Raw genomic sequence first — 13036 nt, 5'->3', positions numbered from 1 at the left:
GAGGGGGAGGGTGAAGGGGAGGAGAGAGAGAGAGAGGAGAGAGCGGGAGGGTGAGGGGGAGGAGAGAGAGATGAGAGAGAGGGAGATGCGCAGAATGGTAATTTATTTTATTCATAATCATGGCTGACAATCGATTCAGCGTTGCCTGGCAATACTTTGTACAAAAGAGTAACTTTTTCATGTAGATGAAATTCATGATCACTTTATATTCTTTAAGTAGTTTATGGCCTCTTCCCGAACTCCCACATTGAAAACATAGGATATGAAAATTTATAAAAACAACGCGACATTTTAATCAAAGTGCGTCTGTCAAAATTATAATTGATACAATATGAGATCATGTTGAAATAGTGTTCATAGGCTGGTTTAAAAGGCCCCTCTGGCAAGTGGCACGATATCATTCAGATAATAACACATGGATAGCAGCTGTATGAATTCTCTTTATATTTTGAATGATATCTTACTGCGAATCCCTATTTCTTTAATTAGCTGGGGGAAGTCATATGGCTAAAGAACCATGTGTTCAACTTTGTGTTTTTCAAAGAAACTGCGAACGTTATCGTAATAAAGAGAAGCTAGATAACGACTTTTTAAAAGGGTGCACACGTGAAAACCTCAATCCCATATAAATATTTCTTAGGAAATGATGTGGGCATTTTTCTAACCATAACGGTTGTTCCGTGTCAATCGGAGAACACCACAGTTACTCTATTTTTTTTTTTTTTGTCAATTTTCCGAAAAAAATTTGAAGCAAACGGCAGCAGATCAAACTATGCTTGTGCTTTCTGTGCAAATAAAACTCGGTGAAGTGATTCGCCTGACTCTCTAAACATCGTCTCTGCCATTTAAACGCGCGTATAGCAATCAAATCTTTGTTCGAGCAAGTATAGAAAAAATTCTGAAAAAGGACTGCAGCTTCACTTGTGGGATGGTTATTTACACTGGTAATAAACTTGTGTTATGCACATTGAACAGATTATTCAATAAGCGCAATAAGAGATGTGTTTTACCTTGGTTGGTCGATTGCGTTACAATCTCACGTCTCAAACATATTAGTCTCAACAAATAAGTACTTGAATAGTTTGATGAGTTGAAATGTAAACACATATGGAGAGAAATAATCATTATTGTACTTTTTTCTCTCTTGCCTCTTAAATATAACAACTTAGCCGATGAAAGTGGCTCCCCTCTGGCAAGTTGCTTTAAAACACAAATTCCACGGTGCATGTTTTCAACGTCAAATCGCCTAAAAAAAGCGTAAAAAAAAAGCATCCCTTGGTATGTGTCGACGCGTCAGGAAATTCATGTGGAGAGCCTTTCATTGCGTGCCAGATCTATTAAAATGCTTTACGGGCACAATTTAAATGTCGAGTCGAAGATCAGGGCACAGGGCAAACTAAATGTACTGGGAAAAACTTGACGCTCCGAACCATCTTAAGTTTTGGTTACCCTGCCTTTGTTCGGTATTCGTCCCGCGCAGTACAATTTTCTCCGCAAATACGAAAGGAGCTTTGTATTAGTATGCGTTCTTGTTTAATCATGCTTGTAATATTTGGATGAACGAAAGCTTCTTTGAAATTGTCGTGCCATACACCACACACATCTGTATCGCTGAAATCAGCACGCGATCGAGAAAAACGATATTCCTGTTACAGATTGATCTCAAGATAGTATCCACAAACAAGAAAGACCAGAAGAACGATTGTATCTATTTTGCTTTCTCTTCATTGATTTTTTTCTCGTAAATTTTCTTTTCCACGGGAAACTAAACAAATTCAAATACACACCTCATGGGTGTGTAAAGAAAGCCCATGTGCCAAGAGATGAAAATCCCTTCCGGTTTTAGCTCCTTTAGCGTGCGCTGATGCGAAAACATAGAGCGTAACTGTTTTCTTCGCTCATTTTCGCTTTCGTAAGTATAAACCACACCGGAAAGAAAAATTTCTACCACGATTAACCTCCCCATCGGTAAATAATTGTTCAATGTGAATTCAACTTGATGATTGTGCAGTGACAGAAAAGGAAAGAGTTTGATTAAATTGAACTGCAAAGTTCAAGAGCCGGAAATGTCCAGAGTTTCTCTCTGATAGTCTAGAGTGCTTTGTGAATATAGTTTGAAAATTTCAAGCTTTGATAACTATCGTCCCTTTTATGCTCATGCACTTGAATAATTCTTGGTAGCATTCCAGGTTTTTCTAACGGGCGAAGAAAAGAAGACCGAATGGCAAAAATTGAGAACAGACGATTAACGCAGTTGACCATAACAAATTTACTTTTAATATCAATTTATACATGGTTCTACGTGGAGGTTTCCAAAGTATGTCACCAAAATATGTAGACAAAGAGAAGACTCGAAGCAATTTGGGGAGTGCTGACTGACAGTTAAAATTCATCGAGATAAACAGTTTTTTTTCAAGAGGAGCATGTTTTTACCAATCGTCTTTCACCGCAAATTATGCAATACATACTTCTGGTTTCTTACAGCATCCTCTCGGACAGAAGGCACGTGGTTCACTAATTACTAAATATGGTGTCTGTGACTCAATTTTACTCGAAACATGCAAAACTTGGCAATGATAGGAAGGCTTCAGCGTAAATACAGAGAAGAACTTTAGGGCGTGAAACATTTGCAGAATGCGTCACGCAGTTGTAACGAACGAATAATTTGACAGCAGAGTTTTTGAATGGTGAGTGACAATTCTAACCCCCGATCGGTGTAGTACATGGAAAGAAGCAGAACCCGACCTTCTAAAGAACTTTGCGTACGCTGTAACTGGATTCCAGTCTTATCGCATATGAGTCTTGATTGCTACACGCGTTTAAAAATATATTGATATCTTACGGGAATGCTCTGTAAGCCCAGAATAGTTCGACACTGTATCTTTCCAATCCCATCTCCACACTTCTCACTTTTTTAAATAAAGGTTGCTGCTAGACGCTGGTTGATAAGCAAATTAGCAACCCAAGCAAACATATTTTCTCAACAAGCGGAACGGTGTGCATCGTGCTTGCTCACGCTGCAGTGTATTCTTAACAAAAAACAAGTTAATTCCATCAACGTACCTGAGGTCCCACGAATTAACGTGTAACAGCACACCAGGATCGCTACCGAAGCCCTCATTTCAAAGCCATGAAAAGCCAAGTGTGATACTTTTAGACGTACAGAGGGTCGGCTCCGAAATGCACCCCGACACAATCATGAAATGATTTTATTGAAAGGTTTTATTGCACAAGATCACATTTCAACTCAAAGAGCGATTGTGTCTCATACCATGGGAGGGCGTCTAATGACACTTGTCAAAATCTTATCAGCGGCAATATCACCCACTGGAAACACTCCTGTGCACGAAACCGTGTACCCAGAGTCTCGTGAAAGTACATTACGAACAATTGTCACCGTAATAGTTCCTTAATGTTAATCTGAATTATACCAAACAGGATTAATAGTCTATGAGGATTTTCCGCCTCTTGGGGTTTCCTTCCAAATTCCATATCAATTCCCACGCAGTGAGAAGTTCCAAAGATCTGACATTTACTCTACTGTATGACTAAGCCAGTAAGAACTATTAAAAAACATTTATTCGGTACCGTGTGAAAAAGTAATGTTCATGCTTCATTATCGATCCCCAGTCTGGGTTCCGGGACGGTCTCATCAATCAAGCAGGGTTCCGTCTTTAATCGTCGCGGTCGCCTTAGAGAACACAGCGTAACTTAAGGTTGTAACTGGAAAATACCCACAATTGGTAAGTTTGTGAACAACGCGTTGCAAGCGGGAAAAGTGTCCATATTATGTAGCCGCAAGATCTTAAACAGTGTCGACCATAAAACCCTCTAGGTACATCTTCCAGAATTATTTCCTAAAACAGATTTGTGGGGGAAGAAGATTTCAAAAGGAAAAGTTGGCACTTTTCATCATATTTTCTCATACTTATTTTGAGGGAGGTAGGAGATAGTCGAAGGTGTTTACTGCCCCCCACCCGTCTGATGAAAGCCAGCGTGTTCATCATGTTTCGCAAGAACGATTTCACAAACTCGTAAATATTGTACTAGAGCACTTAGAGCAGTCAGATCGCTTTACAACTCCACGTGGGAAAACAGATAACCCGACTTTGCGTCTCTATGTTTAGGCGATTATTTACTTTTCTACTAAAGGTTATCGTCCAATATCTGCAATCTGTTTTCAGTTTTGTCGAGTTTGCCTCTTTGTTTTTCTCGATAAGTGAGTGTAAAACGTAGAAATGTGTCAGAAATAGCAGAAATACATTTTCAGACTGCTACGCTACGAGTGCGGATGTCGTCCTCTTCATTTGTCAAGGTATTTTACAACGGCAGCTTTACGGCTCGACCTCAGGTGATAACCTCAAGGAATCTTGCAATTCTTTCAGCCCTCTCATCCCTTCATTCCGACCAAATGTCCTCACGTGAGGATCACCTCATACAATAGAAAACCTTATTTTTTTCATTCAAGGCGCTTTTCGTTATCGAACACTCTTATCTGCGTCTTGAAAAAGTCACATCAAAAACGGGTACCGCTGTGCGGAGGGTAGATGTGATCTTACGTCAAAGAAGAGTTGACCCTTGATCAGTACTCCTGACACATTGATTAGATTCAGGAATTCATTAAGCTGATTTGTTATTACTGCAAAACAAGAACTCCATTTTCACTTAACTCTTAATATTTAGAATTCTGATGGTAGTAGAAGAAAAGTGCCAGCTGCAGCTGATTATAGCATCGCGCGCAAAAAAATTAAATATAAATCCTTGAACGCTAGACTGTAAGGATTCACCGATTTCTCACTAAAATCATAGCTTTATGAAACTATAAAATGAAATATAAATGTTGATTTATATCGTAATAATGCTTCTGGGGTTGTCTATGTTTAAATTTCACTTCTCGGGTACTTTGTTCATTTACATTGAATGTTGGAATTCCCACAAATAGCCAGACATGTAAACAAGATATATTTCATTAAATCGACGTAAAATGGGGCGTGTTTCGACTTGTTCCCGGTCAATACTAATACCTAAAATCTGTTTCTCGTTAACCTTTCTCTATTTTGTTTTTACTCCCAGGGGAGTCAATTTTTTCCCGGAATGTTTGAGTGTTCCAAGAATTGCAAATTGTCGATAAACACATATTTGCCATTAGGGCTGTCTGTGAAACGTTTCCCTCTTTCTCTGTTTGTACTATGATCGACGATAACGCGAAGCAGTAACAAAAGAGGAGCAGAAATTGACGAATGTAAACAAGGGAGAAGGCAGTGTACAAGAACTGATACCGTGAGAATATTGTGAGGGGGATATGGTCAAGGAAGGGAGGGTCCCCTCTTAAAATAAACGTGATGTCAGGTAAGATAAAAGGATTTTGAAACTTTGAACTATGTAAACTCCATTTTTATTTACCTAAAATAAAAGCAATGTATTTTTTTGTACTTGAATATAACAGGCTCAGTCAAGGAAGCCACTTCTTTCAGACAGTCATTTCTTAACTTGGAAAAAAGGTACCCTTTCACATTCTTATGAGCAGAGAAATTAGATTTTTTCAAGTATTTTACTTGATTGTTCCCAAGCTATATGTGAAATAATTTCCACATGTGGATAGGAATTGTCACTTTGATCTCAAAATCATTCTAAATCATCTTATCCTTAAATTACAAACAAAATTAAATCGTCTAAATCACATGTGACGCATGAACGCTGAAGAGCCGTCAATTATCTTGATGAAAGGGAGCCGACAATCATCAATATGACATAAAAGCAAAACTTGACAGTCATCTCATAAGCTGCTTTTCCGAATTCGAGAAGACAAACGGATTTCTTATCGATAAACTGGAACGGAGGGGTGGGGAAGGGGAAAGTTGAAAAGTGATAGCATCACTTTCCACGGCTTTACGTTGAATTATTTTGTCACCAACAGTAAACTGAAATGTGTTATCTTTTTCACGCAAAAGATTTGTTAACATGGCGCTTCCTCTGAATGACCCAAGAGCTTTATTCTAACCGTTCTAATGGCAATAATAATGATAAAAAAAACAATACACAAAAATAAAATATAAGAATAACTTTCCACGCTGAGCCAAAAAAAATAACACACATAAAAAAACAGTGAATTAAAAGAGTAGCCTCCCCTCACAATGGAGATTAGGCTGAGTATTCCGGTAAGTGTCGGGAAACACGAGGATTTTCGTGTTCTCTCAGTACCTTATTTTATTTTTCCGGCAAACGAACTGCGGCTTAAGAAATGAATGTGAGAGCGACTTTCGCAGTAGTGAACACTACTTACGCTGTAGTGAAAATAAGGCCTGAAAAAGAAAATTCGGGAATTGAACCCATGACCTCTGCAATACCGGTGCAGGGCTCTACCAATTGAGCTAACAAGCCAACTGGGGGCTGATTATTATGTCGGTTCGTAATTATGAAACTCATGAAGTGATGCGTCAATATATGTAAATCATATTTGTAAACTGCAGTTCAAAAAATTAATATGAAAACACTACTTGAGTAGTGGTTAACTATCCATCACAACATATAGTTGGACAATTTTACTAGGCAAGAAATCTAGTACGTTTTTGCGAAGGCGTCACGTTGACACACCAACAAAGCCACAATAACATTTCATTCCGCCTGTTAGGCGGACATTTCAATATTGATCTTGTTGCAACTAAACATTTCAATTCCAGAAGTGACGAAAATGATTTTTTCTAAGGGATAGACAGGAGAAGAAAGAAAAAGTTTATCTAGGGGTGATTTAACTGCACTTCTCATTCCTGATACCGTTGATAATTAAAAAGGATAGTACAGTGATAATGGTAATAATAACAAAACTCGTGATTATAGAGATGATGATAATAGTCATAATGTTTAATACATTCGTTTATTTACAGGAATAGACTCATCAAAAAAGCTGAAAATACCGAAGCCCTAAAACTGGCTAAAAATTCCTAGATATCAAGTAATTCACAACGTTACATAACACTAAAGTTAGTCGATTAACGAAAGAATCTTTTTAAAAAACATCACAGTCACTCGGGAAGTGCCATCCCTAAACTGTTAGTGACATGATTCGTTATATGGGCGCTGCTCTGATGAACACTTTACCACTTTCTAAATCTAAAGAGAGTTGATCCCGCACCGCTTGTTAATTGTCAATCTATGAAACCTTCATCCTTTCATTTATTGACAATAAATTGATTGGTCTTGTATTCACCAATAAAAATGCAAACCTCAGAAAATGTGTCAAGAAGCAAATATTCAACCCCACAACAAGTTTGTGAACAAAGATCACAGGATCTTCGGCAAGGTTCATTATGAAATTAGAAATTAGAGAATAGCTTGGTCGATGTCAGCAAATATCAAGTTATGGGTACACCTAATTTATGGTAATCGATTTATTTCCGATTAGCTGGTTCCCTATTAATCTTTTCACACAGATGCCTGGTTACTCAATGCGCACAGCTGTTACTAAAAGTAGACAACAAAGACGAAGAAATAAAACAAAACAAAACAACGGCGAGGAAGATAGGCCTTCGCGAAGAGAAGAGGAAACCTATGCGTGATGAAGAAATCTTTGCAAACTATTTTCGTGCGCTTCCTTGAGGCAGTATGACAATCACAATGGTTTCATTAAAAGGCTCAAATATCATTTTTGGAAACTTTCCTATTGTATTTGTCATTTTTTAATAAAGTCGTCCTATTTGATTGAGTTGTTACTTGACCAGGTGACTCAAGAACTCGTGAATTGGATTAACTCCCAATTAGAACAGTCGGCAACTGATGACTATTGGACTACCGGAGGTTAATGAAAACAAAGGTTACCTGAAGTGCATTGAAAGAAACAGCAAAAACAGTTCTAAGTTTCCATTGGGTGATATTCTCAGCTTACACAAATTCTGCGAAAACATCTTGACCTCCTGCCTTTATGATATTTAATGTAGCCGTTTACCAATGGTTGTTGCTGTTGTTTTTCCCCTGGCTGTCTGTGCTCTCCTTCACTTCAAACATATCGGATGAGGCCGTTTTAATCTTGCATTATAAGTGTTACACGAGCACATACGTTATTTTTTAAGGCTTTTCCAACCAGCCATTTTTTCATTCAATTTTTTTTCCGGCATTCCGGCTCTGGAAAGTTTCGACATTAATTACATTAAGGAAACTTATGCTTCCTTCTCACCTACAAGTTATTGATTTCGCATATTCCTTCCTTTGGACACAATGCACAAAAGCTAGCAACAGCGAAAGTGATCGAATCTGTGATAATAATAACATATTTATAGCCGGAGAGCGTGGCTTTTCACCTCTACTGTGGTTGCCAACTCATATCTTTGGTTTCCTGAGTAAATATAGCATGCAATTACTTTTGCAGGCCATCACGACCACCACGGTTTAAAACATGTGTTCATGTACTTCGTTCAAAAAGTAGAATTTTTGCTCCAACTAAACTCGAGCAGCTTCTATATACATAAGAATGCGTCGTATGTTTGTCCTTTACTGTTCATTCTAGCATTCTCGAAACATTCATCATCTAAGCTTTTCACGTCGTGAGATGTCGTGTTGTGTTACATTACGTGACCGCTTATTTTCGGTTGCTTATGCAACAAGATCGAGGTTTAGTTCAAAGTTTGAACGTCGTCCTTCTTGTTAAAGTGACGAGTAAATTTTCGGCTAAAACTTTCTGTAACCTCCAGTTGTGTGATTTTTGTCGTTTGGCGAACTATCCAACAGACCATGTCACCCTATCTAGTCTAATGTATTTTAGGTTACTTCCCAACTTCGCGGGTGTCCTTTGGGAAAAAATTCGTACGCGCACCAGTTTCACTATAATCCTAAGCAACTGTATATCAGAAGAAAGCTTGATAACTGCAGTTTACGATAAAAATATAATTCTATCGTAGATTTTAATTTGACACAGAGGAAGTGTCAGGAGCCGGTAAGGCGTGAAACGACCGAAGGTTCTTGTACTGAATTCATCGGCGGGGATCGGAAGCCGCAGCACGAGCAAAATGGCTGCACAGTCTTATTCACGAGGCATCAATCAACAAATGTGTAGCAAGCTTTTTCGATATTCTGATTGGTTGTCTAGATATCGACATCTAAAGTTGGAGTAGCTAAAAAATATGCGGGGCGTGTTGCGTAAATAGACGCCACGGGACAAATATTTCAAATATCATAATTTCCCGACATATTTCCGTTTGTCATTATTCCTTGTATGTTTTGGCAAAATTTGACGAAAATCGGTCAAATCTATACAGCCTATAAGTTCGCTCAAAGCGGTTGCATTCCTTCCAAAATCAAATGCGATATGTTCGCAAACAACCCACGCCACGCCAGGAGATTATCTCACCTCCTGAAACCGCAAACCAATGGGACAACAGGACCTCCTGGCGGAAATGACAATGGATCAAGATTTCCCGGGAAAAGTAACGCATTACAGGAAGGTTTTCCTTTTTAATCTCAATCGCCCAGTGGAGCGTTTTAGGGGACGACACAGTAATGAGCGAAGTTGTCAAAGGCAAAGGAGAAACCCACGGCAAGAATGGAAAAACCGGAAAATGTGCTAAGAAACAAGACAACGAATCGACATACAGCTTTCAAAATTACGATTCGTGGTGATTTTTAACGTTTTTGTATCGAGGCTGGTACCTGCATGAAAAAAAAGGGAACCTCGTCTTTAGCATCATGTATGGAAAATTTTGGTTTGACAGTGACTTCTTTGTTCGAAATCTGGACGCCAGCTTAGAGCTCCAGTCGCTTTCACAAAGGGATATTTTTCTTTTCTTGACAGAATGGTAACCTTTCTTTCTTCTTTGGGCTTGTTTTTTTTTCCTTCTTTTTTTTTTGCGAAGGACTTTCTTCCCCTTTTCACTTCTCAATGTTCAAAAATTTTTCCATAAACATAGAGCTTCCACGAGTGAATTTTGTAGCGCGATGTAAACAAAATATGGAAGTAACATGAGCCCCAATATGATCGTCTGCAGGGGATTCGCCCAAGTCCGAGATTATGACACCTTTCTGATTTATCAACTTTTACACGAAAATACGTTTTTCTGAATAGCTCTGGTGCTTTTAAAGATTTCAGAAAATTTTTTACGGAACGCTAAGTGGAATGTTTGAATTAAGTGTAGTCAAATTAAAGAAAAATCATGACCTCGAGAAAAGAAGAGGAAACTGCCGAAGGGAATGAGCCGGATGGAAAAGGCAATAAAGATAATCCGACTTGTGGAATACAATAAAAGAACTGTAAGCAGTTACGAGTCTGTGGCCATCAAGGTCATGATTTGCATCATCGAGTAACGTGTTTAACGATATCGTTTTTTTCCTTTTCATAATTTTTTAAAAAATTTTCTCCCATTTAAAGGGGATAATAAGTACAAAAATATTATAAAATAAAAATGTAGGTCACCGTGCTCGTTCAAAAGCTTAGAAGAATCGCATCGCTTTACCGGGTCCAGTTACTGAAAAACGCATGAAAACACGTAATCCGCATGATTACGTGTTTTTATGCGCAATACAGGATGCGCAGCGCAATAATAAGGAATCACCTTAATGCTGCTGAATGGGTGATTAGTAAAAGTTAAACTGAGTGGTAAAAGTTAAACTGAGTGGTAAAAGTAACTCGGTTGGATAAACCGAATTACTTTTACCACTAAATCTCTTTCAGAGAGGTATATTTCTCGTGTTTGTTTGTGCGTGAGAGAGTTTATATGCCTCTATAAATCGGTAATTCTAAGTTTAGGAAAAGAAAAAAAGGCTTGTGTGAGTTTCACAGAAAAGCGAAAATATTTAATGCACATTTGTCTTGATCCCTGATGAATTTCAGCTTGGGTAACCATTTGACCTCAAAGAATGACAAGCTTCCAATATCACCCCTGCATCAAACATTAAGGTAAATTAAGAAAATGATCACCAATTGGGAGGCTCTTGATTGTTAGACAAATCCTCTTAGTCAGAGCCTTACGAAATGTATTAGGGAAAGTATTCGTAAACTTTGCCCCGTTTACTAGGGATAGAATTCTAACGAACTAGACTCAATCAAACTTTTTTATTCCATTCTCGTATTCGCTTCTTTACAACGGCTGTGTAAAAAGCTACTCTCTGCAAAATTTGTAAGAAATCACTCTCTTATACGATATCCTCTACATTGTGATTGGTTGTTGCCAAGTACTGATTTAAAAGGTCATTCAAGGTTGCGTTGATTATATAAACCGATCAATGTCCCAAAATCACTTAGGGCGGTGCTTCTAGCTCTTGCCACTCAGTCTCACCCACTTAAGTCTTGACATAATGTTCACACTCATCATCTGACATGTGTCGCGCACGAATCAAAGTCTCCGACAAGTATGGGGAATATACATACTGATGTTAGGATATATTAATACATCCTAGGATGTGTTAATACAACCTAACATCATACCAATGTTAAGATGTATAAACCAATGTTCATAGGTTTGGAGTCATTGTAAGATTTCATGTAAGGCGTGCTCCCATGAAGCGAGTTACCCTCCTCACTTAGGGAACTACAACTATCACGAGACGGACTGAAGCATTTTTTACATGCGATACTGAATCAGGCACATTGCGTTACATTTATGCAGTTCCAAAAGCGAATAGTGAGCACAGGCACGGATCTAGGGGTGGGCTGGATGGGTTGCGCACCCTCACACCCCCCCTCCACCCCTCCTTTTAGGTGACCTGCGGCTTTCTTATATAGCTTCACGGTTATACAGAGTCTACTGCATAGTTTCCTATGTATTCTCAGCAGTTCACAATGTTATTTTCTGGTCATACGACTACTACTACTTTTTTTTCCGCTTTAAAATCTGCTTCTGTCACCCGTCCGTTAAGTATTCCTTAGCAGTGCACCCTCTTTTAAGAAAACTCCTCAATCCACCTCTGAAGCGTGACTAAGGCAAGGATGAAACATACAAACGCAATGGTAATGGGGCCGATGTTATATCCCCTTTGCGTTTCCCTTTCCATCCGTTTGCCAACGTAACAAACGCGGTATTTTAGCAAAATGAGTAAAGTTTGACAATTACGAGTGTAGGACGTGAGATCTTCAAATATTGCAATGAACTTAACCATTGAGACTGATCAAAACACACCAAAACTGACATGTTGCAAGCAATGCATACTTCGAGCGACCGCTTAATTAATAAAAGTAGAAGTGAAAAAAAGTGGATTACATGACAAAGACAAGCCCTGAAGTAGGGTAGAACGCATTCAAAATATTGCTGTTGTTACAACAATGAAGTTTTCTTCTGTGGAAAAAGGTGCACAAAGCGTGGACAAAATACGATTACGAAGCATAACAAAAAAAAAATTTAATGCCAGTCTTAAAGCTGATAGTGTGGAATTTGTGCGTATGCCATCATTACAGACGTATCCGCTGAATTACGATGATTTTTGGCTATCGCGGAAACTACTTCAAAGACGGTTTGCTTTTATAAAAGAATAGATATGTTTTGAGCACACTAAGCTGGGCCACTCCTTAGACCGCGACAACTTCTCTCTCCCGTTGTACGCCTTCCACAAATGTAAGCAGATCCTATCATTCATTTAAGGACCTTATCATTGTATCGTTGTCCAAAATAACTTCGCAGAAATAACTTTGAGGAATGAATACGCTATACGTTACCGTTAATTTGTGTTTTAGAACAGGAGATAATGGCACTTTCAAATGATTTATTGATATACACCTGAAAAAATTCCGGCGCATGCTCTCGCATTTTACTAAGTAATGCAATCCGAGATAATCTCCTATAATTGTATCTCGCCGCCTCCCTGGCAATGCTCCTCAACAATCTAGCATATTATGGTCTGTACAGTCAAAATTATCACCTGTGTATGGTTTGATTTGCCTGAAATTACCATACCTAATTTCCTCAACATATTGAGCGAGATGCATTAATCGAAAATCGATTCCTTCACTCAGCTGTTGACCTTAGGGGATTTCTCTTCTACAGAGAATGCCGTGACAGAAATGAGTAACGCCAGTACAGCGGATATTGAAAAGAAACTTAATATGTTGTGGTAGACG

The 13036-nt window shown here is 38.5% G+C and overlaps 1 protein-coding gene and 1 long non-coding RNA gene across 2 annotated transcripts in view; one reads left to right on the top strand and one right to left on the bottom strand.

Moving 5' to 3' along the window:
* LOC131798419 (uncharacterized) overlaps positions 1 to 3172 on the bottom strand; it is a 107548-nt gene extending 104376 nt beyond the window's left edge. The window contains exon 1 of the mRNA XM_066164565.1: positions 3064 to 3172. Coding sequence (XP_066020662.1) covers positions 3064 to 3121 — 58 coding nt within the window. The 5' untranslated portion in view covers positions 3122 to 3172. The remainder of the gene's footprint in view (positions 1 to 3063) is intronic.
* A 1991-nt stretch (positions 3173 to 5163) lies between these two features.
* On the top strand, positions 5164 to 7698 carry LOC131798047 (uncharacterized). The gene is made up of 3 exons (XR_009341255.2): positions 5164 to 5349; positions 5447 to 5501; positions 7431 to 7698. It is a non-coding gene; the product is annotated as an uncharacterized lncRNA (long non-coding RNA).
* Positions 7699 to 13036: the final 5338 nt, after the last annotated feature.

This window comes from Pocillopora verrucosa, chromosome 3 (genome assembly GCF_036669915.1).
Source record: "Pocillopora verrucosa isolate sample1 chromosome 3, ASM3666991v2, whole genome shotgun sequence".
Lineage (NCBI taxonomy): Eukaryota > Metazoa > Cnidaria > Anthozoa > Scleractinia > Pocilloporidae > Pocillopora > Pocillopora verrucosa.
This window is presented reverse-complemented; position numbering and strand designations above follow the sequence as displayed.